Source organism: Plodia interpunctella, chromosome 13, assembly GCF_027563975.2.
Source record: "Plodia interpunctella isolate USDA-ARS_2022_Savannah chromosome 13, ilPloInte3.2, whole genome shotgun sequence".
Taxonomy (NCBI): Eukaryota; Metazoa; Arthropoda; class Insecta; order Lepidoptera; family Pyralidae; genus Plodia; species Plodia interpunctella.
In genome coordinates this window covers 9,616,660-9,638,612 of record NC_071306.1, presented here as the reverse complement: position 1 = coordinate 9,638,612, position 21,953 = coordinate 9,616,660, and the positions used below count along the sequence as shown (strand labels likewise).

The window sequence follows — 21,953 nt, the reverse complement described above, 5'->3', positions numbered from 1 at the left end:
CTGCGCCACACATAACAACCAACATTAGCGCATTAGTCAACAATCCAACAGCCGGGGACGGCAGATCGTATCCCCGGTGACCCACACCACTGCGACCGCTCTCCAACAGGTCCCATCAACTAGGAACCAATTGGCACAATTCGTTGGTCAAGAAATTTGAAAAACCTGGGCTGTAGAGGCAATTATTACCGAATTGACTAATGCGCTTTGAAACGTTGGTGGTTATGCGTGCACCGACACTGATGTCCCAATTGGTTCCATACGCAAGCGTGCCGACTGGCGCCGACACGCTTACGGCCAAGCGTATTTAGTTATAATACATACATATATTAAAGTCTGCGATGCGCATGCAAAGTATATAACTATGCTATGTACAGTTAGGAACATATCGCGTTACAGTTTAAACTTAAAGGTCTACGGGCAAGACTATGGCGTTTTAAGATGGCAGCTTAGTTTCTTCGAATGGCAACGGATGCGGGGCGCGGGGAGCGCGGGGCTGCCGTCAATTGACGGGGAAGAAGGGGCCCGGGGCGGGGGGCGCCTGCTGCTTTCGGTGGTAGATGGACTTGTGGTTGCGGAGGCTGTTCAGGCTGGAGTAAACCCGGCGGCAAATGTTACAGACAGGCTCGCGGGACGGCCGCATGTGAACGTTCTGAATATGCCGTTTCAGCCTCGTCAGGGACGACAAGGACTTGTTACAGGGCTCGCATCGGTATTCCTCTTGGGGGGTGCGGGCGCCACCTGGTCACAACACAAGCAGTTAGCCCCATCGAAGCTTCCGATTCATTTAATGCACTCTCCTTATCGTAGCCTCTCTGTACAAGCACCGCCACCCCCCTTTTACTGATGATAGCCGTCCGTCGCGCCGTTACAAGCGGTATTAGTATCGGGCCTAGCTTTAAGCGCAGCGATGGGTGATGACGTCATGAGGCTCGGGTCGCCACGGTCCCGCCCGAGTATCTCCGAAGCGACGTCTTCAATGAAATAATTGGACGCATATTTAATTATATCTGACACCACGTTACCATCTAAATCCATTGTCCGATCTTGAATGCGAGTTTATTAACACGTTATTTCGATTCCCAAGACAATGCGATTAAGGTAATTCGAGTGTGTATTTAGAAACAATAATGAATCATGGGATCTGCTATGCTTCGCTAAGTAAATGACTCGGTCGGGTGGCGCGCTCTACGGCTGCGGACTCTTCTGACTAATTTCGAAATATCTTCTCTGTTTTGCTCGTTTAATTTCCTTCCGAATATTCGATTTATTTTTTTTTATTTGTTTTAAAAGCCAATTGGTAGTTACAAGTTGAGTGCATTTTGATGTTTGTACTAAATGGTAAAAGGAAACCGAAATAAAATTGAGGATATAAAGAAAGGAAATGGCAAATAGAACGTTAAAAGAAAGAGCCTAATCGGAGACACGGGATGAGGGTTGCCTAGCACACTTTTCAAGTCACATCTAGAAAACAAGCTAGCATATCTTTGTTTTATAGTATACATTAATCTATGGTTACAATACAGTAAACATGCACGCCAAATTTGCATTTTGGTTCAATGATAAAACGGGACAACCAGAGTGGACACTCGATTGAAAGCGAATTTAAAAGGTTGTTCACCTATGCAAGTCCATCGAACCAAAACACAAAAAGCTAACATTAATATTTATTACAGAACACAGAGCACAAATGAAGTCATATATAGAGTTAAGAGGAGATATTTAAATATATAAATAATATATTATATGTCACGTGATAATTGCCTCATACATTTTTAAAAAATATAAAACCTAATATGATATATAAACCTAATAATGACAGAGCAGAGAGGAAGCGGTGATGTGGCATACGACAGACAGTGCATTAAAAATATCGTTTGTTTCAATATATGTAGTAATGCATAAAATAAACTTGTTGCTAGACAAGCCGTCACTCACCTTGAGAGGTGCTTGCCATGCCGTCCGGCGCCAGGGGGCTCGGCAGACCTGGAAACACCACCACATCTTATGCATCGCTCTGTGCGGTTGATATTGTAAGGCGGAATAAACAGAAATGGAAATAGGAAAGCTTCTATTCAATAGCGACCTAAGACGATCTAAGTATCAATTCGTTTACTAAGAAAAAAGTTATTATTTTATTTTATTGAGCAGTAGTCATCAATTTGATAAGGTGTCATTGGACGTCACATGCAATTTTATTTAATACTCAATTGTTCTAAAATCAAAACGTATCGATCTCACATTTGATAAGCAATTCTAAAAGTTGGCAGAAAAAGATGTGGAAGGTAAAGAAAAACAGAAAATAATAATGGTACTGGAAAGAAACATACAAAAATATTTACCAGCCAAAGATGGATCAGTTAGGGCCGCCATGCTGAAGTTGTATGATGGGAATTTCGTGTCTGGTGTGACGAACGGGGACGGAGGCAGCTGCGGCGGCGGCGTGCGGTCGTCAGCGTCGGCTGAGCTGCCACGAGACGGTGGCCCGCCTCCCTGAGACAGGACGGAATAGGCATTGAAGTTAATAATGTGTTTTTATTCGTCTATGATTTGCGCATTGATATTTTACGTGTCTAATTTTTAATATTTTAAAACAGGTTTACGCAGGTTCTATTTAAAAACGTTAAGCCGGCAGAAAATGGTTAGAAATGATAATAACTATTCCCAAAATAAATGTTTTCCAAGTAATCTAAGCTTGGATAATTAGGTTTAGACGAAGTAGATTAGAAATAGAAGCTCTCTGAAGCTTAATAAAAGTTTGCGGCAGTGTAGCGTTTCTGGCAAGATCACGAATCAAATTAAAAGTGTTTCAGTTATATCTAACTTCACTATTTAAGTTACGATTCCAATCTAACTTTGGAGCAAAACAATTTTTTTGAAGTGGTGAACGGAGAAACTTTAATTTTTGTTTGTTTTTGTCGAAAAAAAGGTTATATATTTATGACTCGTGTCAATACGTAAGTTAGCGATGATGGATTTACATTAATATTCGATGTTATGGATCTATTTTGATAATCTACGGATTTCTTTAAAAGATTTGGCTTGGCTGTCTATACCACTTCGTGGGATTCGAACCCACAAACAAAAAGGGATACAGGAAAAACGTCAAATATTTATCTTTACAAAACTTTAGAAAATAAAATACTGGTATATAAACACAGACTATTTTCTCGGTAAGCCAATCAGAACTATCTGATCTAATGTAATTTGCGAACAAATGACGGCTGTCAATTCGAACGCTCGTATGTCTGTCATCCAACACCATTAGTTCCGGGACTGCTAGACGAGTCGTCTCTATACTCGGTAATACTCAATGTCACTCGTTAGCATACCGATGAGTGTTTAAATTTCTAACTATATCTTAGGACTGGCTGTATATACCTAGTTTAAAAAAGTCTATGGGTAACAATACTGGCCAGTAGACAAATGGTTGTTTATTATAAACATTTTAATCGAACCTTTTTAAAACGCAACGCAAGAATTATATTATTAAGTATTCAATATTTTTTTTACGAATTTTTTAATGTTAAACCAGACTAACATATTTTTACTTCCCTTTTTCATCCTAATACTATATCATTGGGATTGGCTGTAGGTAGATATTCAATTTGAATAAAGAAAGTCTATGATAGGCTCAGAATATAGGCCAGTAGGCAATAGTGTTTTGTTATAATCAAAATTATGGTACACTAGTTGCGCCCCGGGTCTTTGTTCCCGTGGGAATTTCGGGATAAAAACCCTATGTGTTATTCCACCCGTATACCAAATCAATTCATAACAATCTGTCGTCTAGATTTTGCGTGAAAGAGTAACAAACATACATACACACTTAGATCCTCGCAAACTTTCGCATTTATAATGTCAGTTCATCGCAAGAAAAGAATTCTTCTATAATTGTTTTTAAAGGATATTTTTAAAGATAAACTTATTTTTTCGTCTGTTTGTAATCCTCTTGAAACGTCTCATCTAAAGATAACGGAGGTCAAGGTCTTCAAAGCGAATAAGTAGTATCTTGTCTTGTTGTTGTTCTTAGAACATTTTATTATGTTAAATAGTACACCCATAGAGGCTCTTTATAGTTTTCTTCATAGTGTTCAGATAGGAGATTTGGTTGCTCAGCATCATCTCGTATGTATTTTATGGAATAAGCCAAAAATTTCTTGATAAAAAATATATTGTTGTAAGCTTTTATTGTTGTCAGGAATTTGTTATTAGGTACTAGCGATCCGCTCCGGTTTCGCACGTGTGCTGTATAAATCTGATCACTCTGTCTATTAAAAAAAAGGGACAGACAGAGGGAAGCGACTTTGTTTTATACTATGTAAAGATAATGATGTCGTTGGTCCGTCAAGGTAAGTAATGAGGGATTTCCTTATTGGATGTCCTTACTGGGTGCACTATCGCTTGTCAATCAATATATTATATCATCTCTCTCACATCTGTAATCATGTCCGTGCAGCAAACCGATGAGGAGTTGCCTCGTTGGGAGCCAATTCTCGGTCCACTATTTGTCTTGTTTACCATGATAAATGTATTGTCATAGTAACTGAAGTGACGTGGAAAATTTCAAATCTGTAGCAGTAGAAATTTAACTTGCAATATTTAACAGACAGACGGGACAGGTGAAACTAAAATAAATGTACCAACTCACAAGTGGTCTATGGTGATGTGGCGGCGTGTCGTCAGTGCTCCTGTCGATGTCAGCGTTCTGGACACACATCATATCCAACGGTTCGTTCTTGACGACATCGTCCATCAGCCTCGGCGAAGGAGACGAACTGCTATTCGATATGCCATTCCCATTATTCCCAGGCTCATGCCTCGAGTTGTTGATTGAGTTTTTGGTGGAGAAATCGTGGACTTGATTCTGCTCCGTGTTGTTGTTGTCGTGGCGTGGACGCTTGATGACGTCAGGGGAGTTGTCCGCGGAGCGGGACATGCGGCGCGGGGGGAGCGGTATGCGCCTGAGCATCTGCGGGGTGGGGAGGGAGAGCGCCTCCTCGAGCTTTTCGTTGTAGCTCGGCGTGTGGACCGGGTGCGGGGTGTGCGCGGGGTGGGGGGGCGTGTGCGGGGAGGGGGCCGTCGCCGATGCTCGTAGCGACTGTAGCAGTGGCTGTTGAGAGAAACTCGTGTTAGTTTCATATTAATGACAAAGATTTTTTTTTCTTTGCTATAGGGGTTTTAAAGACACTAGATCCCAGCATCTGCATTTGTTGTCTTGTGCACCATGTGCATTTGTGTTACCGCATGCGCGTCAAACTTTGTTTCCCCTTATTCATACTGCCATAACAATGAATTATATTATGACACAAGGAATATTCGACATAAGAAGCGGGAATTTCGCGCGAAGCGGATCACCTTAATAAATCCGAGTATGAAATAAAGCACGAGTGTGTGACAATGTTCAATAAGTCGACAAGTATGACGTAACACGTCGATTAAGAGAGCAAATTATGGATTTATTTTTATATGTGGCCGTTCAAATCAAAAGGGACCTTATGGCGGCTGGCACTTAGGTCTTTATTGCCGTTGTTCGAATACAAAACAACGGCAATAATGGCGTAAGTGCCGGGCGCCATAAGGTCCCTTTTGATTTGGACGGCCACATATATCCAAACCTACTATTACCGAAAACATATTCTAATACAATAGGATAATTAATGACTTACCCCCTGTACGTCCTCATTCTGTGTCAGGCCCGACACGCGGAGGACCTCGGCGGTCTTCAGGAAGGAGGACAGGCTCCGCTGGTGCACGTTCACCTCTCCATGGTAGATGAACTCCACCAAAGCGTGTAGGTCGGTAAAGGCCACGTCTTGGAGCACTATGACCGGGTGCTTGCATGGGGTTGACTGTTGAAGAATATATATTTTAGAGAAACAGGAGAATTTACAAAACAGAAAAATGTTTAGTTAAAAATAAAATGTTTGAAATAAATTGAGGATATGAGGTAATAAAGAATATTATATACATATAAACATACAAGATACGCGCGAAAACCAATAACTTTTGAAGTCTGGTAAGAAAGGGTTAGAATTTCATCTTATGATCTTATACACAAACTATAATCACGTTTGGACTGGATCTCTGTTAGACTATAAAAATATTATGATAATGTAGTCGCCATTAAGTTAAATCGGATCGGACTTTTTTCCAAATGTCAAAAAGAAAAAAGTATATGGGGCTATAATATTAGAAGTTCTTCTTCATAGTCGTATTCCTCATGGCTGAGGGTCGTGGTCTTTACGTGGAATGAAACATACACAACAACTTTCTTGGCATTATTAATGGAGTGGTTTACCATTGCCTTCTCCATTTCACTCACAAGTTGATAATAATCAACCAGTGTGCAGGCACTGGTTGTTTTCCTTCATCGGAAGCAAGTGGTGGTCTATGAATTACATGAGTCAAGAGTGGTATACAAACTCATGTGGCACGAGTAGGATTCGGACCTGGGACCTTTCGATCCACAGGTGGGCCTCTTAAGCATTACACCACCACCGCATCATTACACACGTCAGGTTTGTTATATTTCTTTTATAATTTAAAAAGGCATCAAATACGTTAAAATTGACATTGTAACAATTAGCTGTAAATTTACGTAAATGTTTTTAAACTTAATTTACAGTGATAGATTGCGGGTCGATATATGATAAATAATCAAACACATTAAACGCCAGTTCAATTCTATGTAATTACGACGCGATTTATATTTTTTTAAGTATTAGGAAAGTTTATTTATTCCATAATTGTGACGTCATAAGACTTCACTGTTATGCAAGACCCATGGATTTTTTTTATTTTGACATTAGAAAAAATATTTGATTGGACTGTTAATGACGTGTATATTGAAGAGTAATGAACACGAAATGTCAACTTATGTGATTGTTTACGAGAATTCATAGGTGGCTTTTTCCGTGAATTTCTATACTGCATTCATCATAAGGTAATGTTAGCAATTTACAATTACTGTGAAAAACGATTGGCTACATTTTTTGGAAATTGCATACAGTTTTTTCAGAAGTATAATGTTTTAGCTCTAGAACTAACCTATTTTGTTTGTTGTGGGTTTTGTCACGTATTATAAGTAGTTTTAAAAAGTAATATGTTGGTAGACCAATCAGTTGTTGTGTGTTTCATTCCACATAGTTACCTACCGCTATCAGCTTTGACATTGTCGCAAATAGAAATTAAATAACAGACATTTAAATAAAATTTTATTTTTTCAACAGGTGTCAAACCAATAACCAATTCATGAAAAATGCGTCGAGCGAAAACGAATTCATTAGGCTTGGCATTTTTAAACTCGCGTTCTAAAAACGGTTTTTTATTTTTTTATTAAAGTGGTGGCACTGAAAATTTGCGTTCCATAAAGTCAAGACTATTTTACGTCGTAAAGTTTATAGTTTTTACGGTTTACATATCAATGATTACATCTTATTTATTAAACTATGTTATAACTCGTACATAGTTAGCATCTTTTTTGGTCTTTGGGATCTAAAGTCTATTATACTTAAATAAATATTTTTAAGTATACAATCTGCACAATACAAATGTTAAGTTAAAAAAAAAAACTAAATGCATTGAATAATTTATCTATTGAGAATCAATTTGCATATTTAACATGCGTGACAATAATAAAGTGAAGGAAAAAATTGCATTGCTTTGCATTACGATAACACGAATATGTAACGGCTCTCAGAGTGCAGTCGGTAATTTCACCACAGCCAGACATGTCAGGTTGGCCGAGTGGTCTAAGGCGCCAGATTTAAGCTCTGGTTCCCGAGAGGGAGCGTGGGTTCGAACCCCACACCTGACAAAAACACCAATCTACTTTTTTTACTTTGTGTTTTCGTTTTTGATACTTTTTTTTTTTAATTTTTGGCACTATTTTTTAAAATCTTCACCACATTTTTAGTTAGGCCTACTTACTTATTCTACATGGTGTCATTTTTATATTTATTTAAACGTAATTGCACAACAATTACACGGTCATTGCATAATGGTCATGTGATTATCTTATACGTCATAATTGTTAACATTAATTTAACTATATCCAATATAAATATAATTTAACCAAATATTTAAACTAAGTAGATATTTTTGATTATTAAGGTCTTTTTTTCTTCAAAAATTAGCCATTAAAAACTACCTAACTATATTATCTAAATAAAATTTAAATTAACTTATTTTCTAAAAAAAAAACTAAATTCAATCTAATGAAATGAATCCCTCAATTTAGGTAATTATTTTAAAAGACAAAAATATCCAACTTACTTTTAACAATTCTCTGAAGTATGGGCTGCAGGCGGATAGTACCACCCTGTGCGCCTTCAGGCTCTTCCCGTCGCACGCCAGGGTGACGTCCACGAAGTCCTCATCATCCCTCAGGTTCTCAAAAGCACTGGTTATACTGCTCTGGTAGTTGTTCCATCGCAGGCAGAAGTGCTGGTTGTCAGCCATTTTGGATTTATTTTCGCGCGGTTGTGTTATGGAAACATGTGTTCGATGTAGTCTGTGAAAAAAAATATTATGTTAATATTTTTTCGTCCTGGCAGCTGAGAAAATAAAATTGAAAAGAAAATTAGTAAATTGACACAATATACGACTTTTTTTAAGCTATTGATATTGATGTGGTTTATTTATTTATTTACATAGAGCCGAAGGATATTTTTTATAATAACTTTAATAATATACACTTTATCACATTGTTTTAAATCTAAGGAATAAGTGCCTTAAAGTAAATAATTGTGAGCACTGTAGAATTTGTTATAGTTCTGAGTTCGAACTAGGATAGAATAGGTATTTTATTTATTGTATGTAAATTAATTTTTTCTTGTTGCTGTGGTTTTTTTTGACTGTGACCTTGGTGCTACGATTCGCTCGAATAGATCGGCTTAGATAATAACATATATTAAGGTTAAACAAAAAATATGTGTAAAATTATCTCCTTTTGCAACATTTCTCATACTACTTCCAGTGAGAAAAGTTGGAACTATTAATTTATGGCGTTTGGGATAGATGGCGTTACGGTCACGTATGTGAATTCTAACTTTTTTTAAGGATCAAGATGTTTACTTTATGAATTAAAAATAAGAAGCGTTCAATAAAATTCTATTTTCTTATTAAATTCTTTCTTCGTTTATAAGGTATTTTTGTTGCAATAAAATTGTCCGTACCACAGATTATATACAGGTCAAACTTGATAAAAATATCTTGCACTAAGTATCAAGTATACATAGATAATATAGACACCTTGTTTGTGACAGAAAGTGAATAATACGATTGGCCTATTTTTTTAAACTACATTGTCCATATATCATCTAGATAATATGTTAACTTAACAGTTACTTTCACACAGTTTATAATCTAGTTGTACTTATTGCCAATTAATGATAAAAGAAACATAATTATGGCGATAATATTGTTTATTTTACACTAGCGGCAAGCCCCGATTTCGCTTGGGAGAAACCATAAAAAACTACACACCTAAAACTGTCTTTTCGTCCATCAAAATCCGTTGTGGTAGTATTCAGTTCAAATTTAGGAACCTAGAATGAATCCCATTCATATACTAAAAAATAAGTTGATCAGTTTAGGTCGTAAAGTGGATCGCGTTAAGAGATGATGGTAAGAGCCCCCTGCACAGGAAAACGTGAGCGCAACGTGTGCGAAAGCGGCGCGCAGGTTAAAGTCAATGTTAAATTTGTCTGATGCAACCATAGATCAACAAAAAATGAATACCTCTAATATAACTCACCCTAAGAAAATATTCTTCCATGCTTTTTCTAATTTCGATTTTGTATACATGGGTACATTTCTGTGCCCTTATTTTTGTGGCTTCGGCCGCCAGCGAATAAACTTAGTGGAAACTCGAGCTTTTTATGAATAATTCCACAGGATTCGTCGGCCCCTGAAGTTTCTTAGATTAGCCTAAAGTTGAACAATGAAGTTCTCGTACACACTCCCTAATTTATAGTGATTCTTACTGTTGTTGGGCCTTTTAAGTATTCCTATTAATTAAACAACGCCAAGGCCAAAATCTTGGAAAGAAAAATCGAAAAGAAAAACGTAAATACTTTTTATTAATTTTAAACTAGCTTTTGCCGGCGGATTCGCCTATGTGAATATCGGACGGGATCAGAGGGCGAAATTTGCATTTCACTTCTCACTATCGAGTCGATTCGCATTGAGTCACAGCGGACCAATCACATTGCGGTGTGGTTGTCGTCGCGTCGCGTGAACTCGCGTGTTTAGTTGCGTCTCACTGCGAATCGACCCGATAGTGAGAGCCGAAGCTGCGGGTAACAACTAGTCTATAATAAAAACATAACGAATTTATTTTTTCTGAGAACTAATGCAAAGGTGACACGGTTCGAATAGGAATAGTAAATACTTACTTAGGTTTCTGAAACAAATACCTAACGTTTTTGAAAAATTTTTTTTTTTGGATGAAGAAATAGGTTGTTTGCAAGCAACAATTTTCGAATATAAGAATATTACTTAGTACCTATTATATTTATTTAGTAATGTTGTAGGTCATATCAGTATTATATTAGTGTTTATTTAGTACTGTTGTAGGTAATTTTTCACGTTGCGTATATGTACCTACATCAGATAAGACGTTTCCACATATTACATCCCCGAATGACCTAATGACAGTAAATCTGTCTGTGTATGTTCGCTCTCATGGCTAAACCGCTGAACTTAAAATTTGGTATGCACATTGTAAAAGGACGTAGTTCAAACAACGTTTTTTTGAACAATCAACCCTCAATTCACTATAGTGGGGGTGAAACTGTGTATGAAAATCGTGTCAGTTAAGAAATTTACGCGGGCGAAATCGCGGGCAAAAGTTAGTATCTATATATATCTTACGAACAGCTATATACATGTATCTTAAATTACAATAACTTCCTAAATAACAATGCAATTTGTGCATTGAGTTTATCTATTTGAACTAAGATTAATTCAAAATTTTATTTTTTATCTACAAATTTAACATTTTTTTAAGGAAGTAATTGTAATTTTTGATATACATATTAATGTGTTTTCACATAAGCGGAGATACGTTGCGCAGCTAGTGTTTAAAAAAAAAAATGATAACCTACATTAGAGCGTTCAACACAGTTCTATTGTGCTATGTCACAGTGTCAGTTTTCAGTCGCAGTGGTCAAGTATCACGGCTTCTTATTGTCTCCTATTGTTTGAAAACTTACAGAATCGACAAACTTATATTTGCGGTTCCAATTCACAGAAATACCTGACGAGGTACAGCAAACTGTGCCGATTAGACCGACAGCGAGTGCAGAGTTAAGTTTGCTTTGTTATATGTAAGAAATGCGCTAATCGGAACTATGTTGGTAGTTTTTTTTACTGGAATAGGTTTCTTTGTAATCGAAATGTTACGTCTTTGTTTTCTCATAGTTTTAAGTCTTCTACTAACAAAATATGGACCAGGCACTCGTGCACTGTCTGAAATAAACAATTTCATTTCATTTGTATTAATTTTTTTCTATGCGTTTTAGTCCATACACACATATTACATAGTATATCGTATATCGACATAGTATTTCGTCTTTACCCCTTAAGGGGTCTACCCGCGAGGTTGTCTGTCTAGGTTGAGTGGTTTATGGTATTTTAATTGATTGATTGTATAAGAATTTAAGAGTTGCGAAACTCGATAGCCACGTTTAGCTGTATGGTGTGCTTATAGATAGAATTGAGATTTCTTCTTCATAGTCGTATTCCTCATGGCTGAGGGTCGTGGTTATTACGTGGAATGAAACACACGCAACAACTTTCTTGGCATTATTAATGGATTAGTTTACCATTGCCTTCTTCATTTCACACACAAGTTAATAATCAACCAGTGTGTAACCTACACACTGGTTAAAATAGGAGGCGTGTGGTTTTGATTAGACAGAACTTCTCGAGAATGTTTTTTGATATGACTAAAGGAAGAGCTCACTAGCGCAGTGGTTAGCGCATTCGACCTGAGATGATTGTTGTTAAGATACTCTCACAATGGTCGGTCATTGGATGGGTGACCAAATAATGTATTATTTTGAGCTCCTTCGTGCTTCGGAAGGGGCGACTTTTCTATCGATAATCACACGTATCCTTACATATTATAAAACAAGTTCTATGCCGTGTCTGTATGTCTGTCTGATCGCGATAAACTCAAAAACTGCTGCACGGATTTTCATGCGGTTTTCACCAATAGACAGTGTGGTTCCTGAGGAAGGTTTAGGTGTATAATTTATTATATTTTTACCCGAGCGAAGCCGGGACGGGCCGGTAGTTAATAATAATTCATTTCCTACCCCAGAACGAAATTTCATCAGAAACGGCTATTGAGCTGTTGAGGCATGATCGAGTATCAATACATACATACATAATTTATAATAAAAGATAAGGTTATGAAGTATATTTTTGGTATAATATATACCTCATATTACGTGACCCGCGTCGTGATATTGCACCCAATGCAGATTAATCATAGTTCTAAGCCGTTATCAGTGATAACAAAAAAAAAACTTTATCACATATTTCACGTGGTACTTGCCTATCACAATATAAACATTTCACTACTAGCTTTCTGCTGCGGTTGCGCTCGCGAAAATCAATTTTCTATGAATATGTATGTCTTTAGGGTTTCGTACAAAAAATCACTCACACAAGATCACTGAGCCAAAAATTTTTAAATTAGTTAAGAATTTTGAAAAACAGTCATAGTTCATTGCTTAATTTTTCGTTTTTACGGAAACTAGTTCACTACAACACCACTAGATACCGCTAGTAGTAATAATTCAATAAAACATTACACGGGCAATGTGGAACCCTCTTCACGCGTGTTCAACTCGCACATGACCGGTTTTTATTTCACCAGCATTTTGAAGTATAATTTAGGTTTTATAAAATTATATGGAAACAAAAATCAAGGGATTTACACATTATTCGTATTTTTAGTTAGATTATGGAGACAGAGAAAAATACTTAAATAGATAAAACTTTCGATTGATGGATCACATTAATACAATTTTATTCAATACTAGCTTTTGACTGCGGCTTCGCCCGCGTGCGTTTCATACGGTAAAGAGACTTGTTCCGGGGTGATAGTTACACGTCGTCTTTCAAACATGAAAAATTTCGAAAAGATTTCTCCAATCGATATAGCGTGAAGAGGTAAGATACAAACTTATTTTCGCATTTATAATCCTAATATCTATACTATCTAATACCTAATATACTAATATTAGAAATGCGAAAGTAAGTTTATGTGTTTGTCTGTTACCTCTTCAGAGTTAGTGGTTAGGATTAGGATAACAAAATAATTCCTTTTTACCGTCCACCGGGCTGAAAATGAGGCATTTTTAAAAAGACTGACACTGTTAAGTACATAAAGAAGCTTTACAGTCCTTTATAGAGGCGTTAAAGATACAAAAAGCCATTCATTGGAAGATAAATAGATTAATGTTGGAGCGGCCATTTTAAAACATGGCCGTTTTGTTAATGCCGCTCTCTGTATGGTCATAGAAAAAAATATGTGGTATAAAAATTTATAATTAATCGTAACTAATATTATGTATAAAATTGATTATTTGTTTGTATAACAAAACTTTTATTTTGATAGTTATTATTAAATTAGCGTGGTAAATTATTTTTTACTAAAGTAAGTATCGTTCGCTTAAAAGGATAATACATTTTACACGTCACCTTCCACAGGAACACTATCACAATCACCCTATTTATTGGTGAAAATTGCACGGATATCAGTGCAGTCGTTTTTGAGTTTATAACGAACAAACAGACGCGTTAGAATACTTTGTTTTATAATATGCAAGGATAAGGAATTGGACATAGTATACCAACACCAGACTGGTTTCCGCTCAACATAGTTATATGTCACGGCTTTATGTAACCTCGATGCGATTGTGGTCTTACACACTTATCATTAAAAAAATTAAAAAAAACGGGCATGATTTTTTTGTCATATGATGAATGCGATAAGACCTCTCTGTCGACAATAAAAGCCTAAGATAAAAGCTTGTGTCATAAATGTTATTTTGGTAAAATTTCATTTTTATAAATAAATCGCTTATCGCTCGTGACTTCTGTCATAGCTAAAGGGCGAGTGTCTTTCACGCTAATTGAATAGGTGCGAAAGAATTTACTGTGTGGTGTGTCTTGCCACCCTTCTATTCATGATATGAAATCGTTACGTTTTACATAATGACTAGCTTTTGCCCGTGCACTCGCTTGTTAAAATAAAATTCAAAAGTAAAAAAAAAATATGGTGCTATTCGAATTGTTGTCCAAAATGGGATCTTTTTACGTCTTCATCTGAAATTGAGTTATATCATTAATGACTATAAAAGTTACAAACGACTAGTGTTTTGAGTTATTTAATTTCCAACACTTGCACGACACATTTCCATTAATTCTCATTAAAGGAATTAAATGACAAAACTCTGAATTGAACCCACATCCATGCCATTTCGGAGGCTCTTCCAACTGAGCTATTGGCGCATGCGTGACATATATAACAAACAATATAAACTATTTTATTTTTACAAGGGATTAGTCCTCCACTATGCCAATGCGATATCCCGCGTTATCAGTTTTTTTTTCCGTAAATTTAGCGTTTTATCAGAGACCTAGGCTACTCTATCTTATCACGTTAGTTTAGGTTTTCAGCTCCTAGCTGCAAACATAATTCAACAATCGGAGGTATATTCTAGCCCTGTTTATAACTCAGTACCTGAGCGACAGGTGACTGTCTCTCTCTCTATCTCTCATCTCTGCATGTTCCCGGTTACGTTCGGGGTTGTGAAACCGCGAAGCCCGAGGTCAGCATAAAAAAAAAAACCTTAAAAATTTGTAGATGTGGCTGGGATTTTATAAAACGGCCGCCTGACTTACGTCACCACCCTTAGTCGCCTCGTATGATCCTATTCTTAAGTGGAACCACACGCCACCGGGCGACAGGCGACGCTATTTCTGTTAAATGCTTTAATGAAAATATGGAAAAAACGAATTAGCTAATTTAAGTAGATCGATTTTTGCCCCCGAAGTAATTATAATTGAAGAGAAATCGTTAGAGTCATTTTTGAATACGCTAGAATAGAGCTAGATTCAACCAGTCACAGCCGGTCTCCGGTGGCTACACTTAATTGAATTGTGTTTATTTTTGGCCAGGCCCAGGTTTAGCTTTTACCATACCATTTTCTTTCTGTTTCGAACGTTTCTCCTGACTGCCAGTTGACCGATAATTATATAAATTTTAAATATAACTGACATTTCAACATATATTTTCTAGTCTACAAATTGCACAGATGTTTTGGTTCCTACGTAGCACCAAATTTGCCGGTATCAGTCCAGTCTTATTACCTAGGTATTAAGGCTCAAACAGCTGACAAAACAAACCTACATTACTATTAGATTCGCAAATAAAATTGACCTTGGAATCTGAAACGTCGAACATATATAGTCTGAAAAATGATTGTCTAAGAATGTGTTACGGTAATCGTCTATTTTGCAATAGAGGATACATTAAGTTGTTTAAGAAGTGATCGTTTTAGGAAATTACCATTTTAGGAATTTGCCATTTTATAAGACCTGTGGGGCGAACTTAATATTATGCGAAAATAAGTTAATACCTTTATGTATTAATTATTTACCCAGTCGGGTAGCCAATTATTAAGTAGGTGGGTTCTAAATTGATTGATTGATTGATTGATTGATTGATTGATTGATTGATTGATTGATTGATTGATTGATTGATTGATACTATAGCGAATAAACGTCTATAATTTAAAAAATAAACCGAATAATAGAATTTGTGCGTATTTTATTAAAATACGTCCATTGTGACCTTCAATCATAATTTGGCAATGTTTGTCCAGCTGTCGGACAACTTGTGTTATCGTGGACTCTAAATTTTTAGACTTATCTAGCTGAGCTATCTGCATGACCTACCTTATCGTCTTCATTAGCATTTAAAAAATTACAGTATATCTTTGTTTGTGAAATAGAGATCAATTCTGGATCGCTGTGACCTGCAATGCATTTGACGAGTTATCATGTTGCTTGCACGAAAACGGATGTTTTAATTTTCGCTTTGTTACAATACTATAAAATCATGACAAGTACATCAAAATATATTAAAGTGGCACAAAAGCAGATCTTACAGTCAGCTATAGAATTAAGAGCGCTCGCGCAAATAAAATATTTATTTTATTTATTTGTTTAGAATTTTGAATTTGTAGGTTAGGTAAGATTTTCAACTACATTGTGTACAACATATTTTCACATCTGCTTTAACAAAAATTAAAAATAAATATGTGCCTATTCTTTACTGAACGATGGCCGTCATACCTATTGAGACGACGTCAATCGAGAGTTTGTTTAGGCAATCTTTATTTTCTTTCTTTACATAAATACATTGGTTTTGAAGGAAAATATGAAGATTGTAGGTTTCGAAGAATTTTTTTTTTTTTTTTACGAAAGTTACTTTACTTTCTCGTTCTACACTCTGTGCGTCTGGCTTTATTCTCGGGGTTGCTGACGTCTCGAAGCCCAAGGTCCACTCAATAATAATAATAACAATTTTTACTTTTTGCTTCTAAATTTATTCATATAATTGCTGGTTTCACGGCGTCATAGCCCCTAATGCAACCGGGAACACGTGTTAGGCTTATTCTACTTAGAATTGGTATGCAAATATGATACGAACCTTAGTCAGCTCGCCAATCGTTTGTTATACTGTGTAGTAACCTGCAAAGAAGAAAAAAATATAATAAAATAAAATATGTAATGATAAAAACTTATAACAAAACTGTACGTTTTGTTTTTATTTTGTTTTTTTTTTAATTACGTAAAAAATATATATAATAATAGAATTATACACGTATTTGGTTTACGAAAAGCCTTTGAGATCAAAAACAGAGAGATATATTAAATTAATAAATTTGGTACTTAAAACTACTAGTCATAACTTTTGCTGGAATATTTATTTTAGACGGTTATATTCATAATTGCGTGAGAGATAACAATTCTTACCTATTTTGAATGAATAAATAAACATTTATTGCCAAAAAATGAAAACACCTCAACCGATAACAATCACAAGCAAGTAGATACACATTTTGACCTTTGAGTCATTATGATCGCGAAAATTTGACGTTATCTGCGAGAACTTCACAAATAACATACTCTCACTAGTGGGCTGATATACCTACGGGATCTATCCAACGGAAATGCTTTCACAATACATTATTTCCGTAAACAACAGGTATATGAGACTACGGCACGAATCAGAATAAAGGTCAAATGCGAAACGACCAATGGGAGCGCGCTATTTGGTATTCGAACTATGTAGGACCGCTGAGAGTGAAAGTTAGACCAATAGTAACTAACGGTTGGGCGTGTGTGTGCGTGTGTGAAGTTTGGAGGCTCTATCGGTTATGTATTACGTTTACGGATAAGTTTCTCGAGGACCGTAAACTTTTGCCGATATGTGAAGTTAAGTGACGTGCGTAATTTGCTTTTAAGATGGGTTGCGTGCGATTAATTATGTCAAATCAAATCAAAATTTCTTTATTTTTGTAGTATTCAATTACGATTAATATTAATATCGTGTATTCGATTACGATTAATTAAATAACACAGTTGTATTGTTTTTTGTTTCTATCCTATTTATCAAACGAGCAATATTTGTACTGGAGTTTTCGAAAACTATATTCTGATTTCATTGAAATTTTTAATATATGTGCTCACGATGACTAAAAATAGATTTAGCTAGGGTGATCATGTGATTGGCATGACTAGTTTTCAATTTCTGATGCCATTTGGTATTGTTGTGAGTTCGTGCGATTAATTCTATTACATGAGGGAGTTAGTTTAGCAACTAATCGATTTGATCGACACAACCGACTCTTCAACAAAAGGTTTATTTTAAAACGTACACCAAATAAGTAAATTTGCTAACAAAATATCGATTTAAAATGTCACAAATTAAAGTTGAACCACTGTGTCTCTTAGACGAAGTTAAAATAATTTGGTTTTAACACAATATAGGTTTTCAGTGCTTGTTATGACAAACATCGCCATTCATAATAATTTTACACAAAAAAATGTTATGTTTAATATCAATAATATGAACGAAATGTTATACAGGCCAAACTTTGAATTCGTAGTGAGAAAAATCTTCATTATATATATTTTTTTTTGCGTTGTAATGCGTTTATTGAAACCGGAAGACATTTTTTTAGTTCTTTTGTTCAATTCTCTTCCTTTCCTAAAAAAAATAAAACAAGATATACTTGTTAATCGAGGTTTCCCATGACAATAATTATGAATATCACATCGATATATTATAATCAGCACTCGGATCACAATCATAACCTATTTTGATATACCTTTTGACTATGTACATTATGTACTTTTATATATTATTAGAAAAAAAAAACATTGTAAAAAACAATAATGGTAATGATAGGGACCAACACTGTTTAAATGAGTTTCTTTCGGCATTTATTCTCATCAGTGGTCGTTCCGAAAGAAGATCATTTTCAATCATGACCCCACCGAGGATTGAACCCGGGCCCTCACGGTTCAGAGGCAAGCACTTTACCACTGCGCCAATGAGATGGTTTAACAAAATATAGATCGCATTGTCAAAACTGTGTCATCGCTATAAAATTACCATATTAGCGGCCCGGCCCGGCTTCGCTCGGTTAAAACCATAATAAATTACACACCTACCTTCCGAGCTTCGACCGTAGTTTTAATGATATAAGCATACATAGGGACAGACAGGCGGGAAGCGACTTTGTTTTGTAATGATACACTTCAACTTTGCACGACTCTCTCACATCTGAGCGACTTCCCGGTTTCTTTCTATGCTTTAGAGCTGTGGAGCCAAAGGTCCGCTTCATTTACATGTATATTAAATACGTGTTACTATTATTATAAAGAGGTAAGCGTTTGTGAGTTTGTATGTTTGAGGCGGGTAATCTCCGAAATTACCGAACCGATTTCATTCAAAAATTCTTTCACCAATAAAAAGGTATTAGAAAGTACTATCCAAGATTGCTATAGGCTATATTTTATGTCAAAATTCCCACGGGAGCGAAGCCTCAGGCAACATCTAGTACTATTATATGTTGGTTTGTACCAACACGAATAAATTATCATAAATGATATTAAAAATCACATCAAATTTAGTGTGGATGTGTTCGGCGAGTAGGAGAGTGACATATACTACTTTTTGCCGCGGATGAAGCCGCGGGCAACATATAATATTATGAAATTTGTACACGCACGTAACATAAAAATCTATACGAAGTCGACAACGTCTCACAGCAAATGACGTGAGAGCTAGTTGCCGATTTACTTACAAAATGTTCGCTATGAAAACAAACTATGGTACAAAAATGGGAAAATTGGCATAATTATTTCTTTTTTTTGCCACGGGAGTGAAGCCGCGGGGCGCTGTTACTCATACTAATCAGTCAGTTCATTGACCCATAAAGTATACTATGTTATATTTATTAAAAAAATACGACATTTTTCTAGATAACCACGTTCTGTTTACTATGACATAATGATTGTGGCATTAGGACAACGCTCCGGGTGCATTGCCTTTTTATATTACCCGACTACACAAAGAGCGGTTGTGTTTTTATAATTTTTATAGCGTATAACCTTTTGGCTTTTAGGTATGGTGAATGTTAGATCTTCTTGGCATGTCGATGTCATTCCAATGCATAATAGTTTAGTTCCATTTGATACCTATTTCAAGTGAAAAAATATGTTGAGGTTGGCGTCAAAATGCGTTTTAATTATGATTTAATGAGATCAAAATATACTAAATAAAATAGATTAATTAAAGTGACATTTGATTATCGTGTTTCATTATGTGAATCTATTTTTTTTTTAATTATCCCATTTTACACTGCCATTAGATGTCGCTAAGCTGTCGCAAAAGTTTGAATGTCTTTAGGCGACTTGAATAAAATCTGACTCCAGTGTTAGCAATATCACATTCTAAAAGAAGAAGAATGTGATTTTTGTATGGAGATGAAAGGATACAGAGTGATATAGGTAATTATTAGTCTCTCAGTTTTTTCCAAGTTTCTCCCTCAGCCGTTGAGTATCGGAGCCCAGGGTCCGCTTTCCTACTTTTTCGTCTCCACTTCGCACGGTCGTCCGCATCCCTAATTGTCACGCGACCATTGGCACGCGTCATCCTTGACGACATCAAGCCAGCACTTCTTGGGTTTGCCCCTTCTGCCAGGGCCGGGCGGGAATTAATACATACATTTGATAACCAGGTTCGTAAATTTGCCTGGTTTACGCAAGACGTGGCCGTACCGTAGGCAACAGTTAAGTGTAAAAATAAAACTCACCATTGAGCCGAGTGACGTCGCCAACCGTGACTAGTGTCGAACAAAATGACGCTAATATTTGTCTATCACCAATAAATATTTGTGTAAAAATATTAAAAACGTTTGGTTTCGATAAGCGAAGTGCAATGACTATTAGTGATGTGTGATCGAGTATAATTTTATCGATATTTTGCATGCTATATGGAGAAATGCGATGATTCATAGGTAAGCTAGAATATAGTTAAAGAATTTATTTATTGTAGTAAACAACGCTGAACCAAATGAATAGGTACATATTTTTTTTTGTTAAACGACAAGTCGTTCTCAAATCAAAAGGAAAACTTTTTTCCATTACTTCTTAGGCTTGCTTAATGAAGATTTCAAAAATACTTTATTATTTATATTTAGACTTTATTCTGATCGCATTTACAGTTATAATACAAATCAATAAATTGAATATTTTGGAGACGTCTATAATGTATGGAATCACATTTTAATCAGATTATACTCATTAGTGCATTATTAAAAACAATAAAAAAGTGAATCTATCGGTCGAAATCTATCATACTTATTGTAGCTAACAGCATATCAATTTACTCAAAATCATTGCGACTTTACTTCTATCATCGTCCTATAGAAGAAAATCAAACATGCGGTTAACAATAACTTGTATAAAGTCATGTGAAAAAGCTCGTCGATAATTTCAATCCGTGAAAATGATACCGGAGAAATTTATCGATATAATTGTTTCCCATCCCTAAACAGGGCCGACCGTTATCATTGCAAGAGATTGCGAGCGAAATGTCACAGATAACGAATGCCGAATTAAGCTAGATTAGGTTTCGCTAGCAACTGTACAATCTAGGCTAGATCGGGTTCGAGGTCAGCGTACATTTAACTGTGTGTATTTTTATTTTTAACTATGTGGGACGGCAATGATAAGGAATATCATAGCTTTTTTTATGCGACCGTCTAAGAAACTACTATTTCGAAGCAATAATGATTTAGTTCCATTTATTTTTAACTTATATTTTAAACGACCGTGTTTCTTTCCAATAGAAATGTATCTCGAAATTTCTTACCTAGTTATTCCACTAATAAGCTTGCTAGAGTTGCACCTGTTGGCTCTGTCTACCCCGTAAGAAAAAGTGATATTACTTATAATCATTAATTAATAATAATTATTATTATGTATTGATGTATTTACTCTGTGTGTTAATCAATTAGATTACTTCAAATATCTGGTGTCGCATAAAAAGGGAGAAAGACAAAACTGTAATTGTATTTATTCTATTAGTGTTGGAAGCATATATTAATGAACTAGCTGCGCCCCAGGACTTCGCTTCCGTACGAATTTGAGGATAAAAAGTACCCATTGTTATTCCAGGTTTCAATATTCATTTCGCTACAACTTTTGAACGGCCGAACAGATTCTTATGAAACATGGCTCAGAATTCGGGATAAAATTATCTACGACACAAAAAAAAATTAAACAAAAATCGGTTCATCCGTTTGGGAGATACGCTGGAACAGACAGATACACAGACAGACACGTTGAAC

At 35.8% G+C, this 21,953-nt stretch overlaps 1 protein-coding gene and 1 non-coding gene across 12 annotated transcripts in view; one reads left to right on the top strand and one right to left on the bottom strand.

Annotated features, from left to right (window-relative positions):
• The window catches only part of br (broad), a 110,918-nt gene that overhangs the window by 12,860 nt on the left and 76,105 nt on the right, over positions 1-21,953 (bottom strand). For 5 of the 11 annotated variants that reach the window (XR_010370060.1, XM_053754090.1, XM_053754091.2 and 2 more), the window contains 6 exons: positions 16,739-16,779; positions 8,278-8,515; positions 5,670-5,852; positions 4,652-5,113; positions 2,331-2,493; positions 1,939-1,986 (listed from right to left, as the gene is read on the bottom strand). Coding sequence is in view for 9 of the 11 variants with exons in the window: in XM_053754090.1 (XP_053610065.1) it covers positions 1,939-1,986; positions 2,331-2,493; positions 4,652-5,113; positions 5,670-5,852; positions 8,278-8,463 (1,042 nt within the window). In the remaining 2 variants the exon portion in view is untranslated. Of the gene's footprint in view, positions 1-25; positions 742-1,938; positions 1,987-2,330; positions 2,494-4,651; positions 5,114-5,669; positions 5,853-8,277; positions 8,516-16,738; positions 16,780-20,414; positions 20,477-21,953 lie in introns of those variants that run through there. The other 6 variants (XR_010370061.1, XM_053754095.2, XM_053754097.2 and 3 more) reach the window with 4 other exon arrangements.
• TRNAL-UAA (transfer RNA leucine (anticodon UAA)) lies at positions 7,736-7,819 on the top strand. Its single transcript has one exon. It is a non-coding gene; the product is annotated as a tRNA-Leu (tRNA).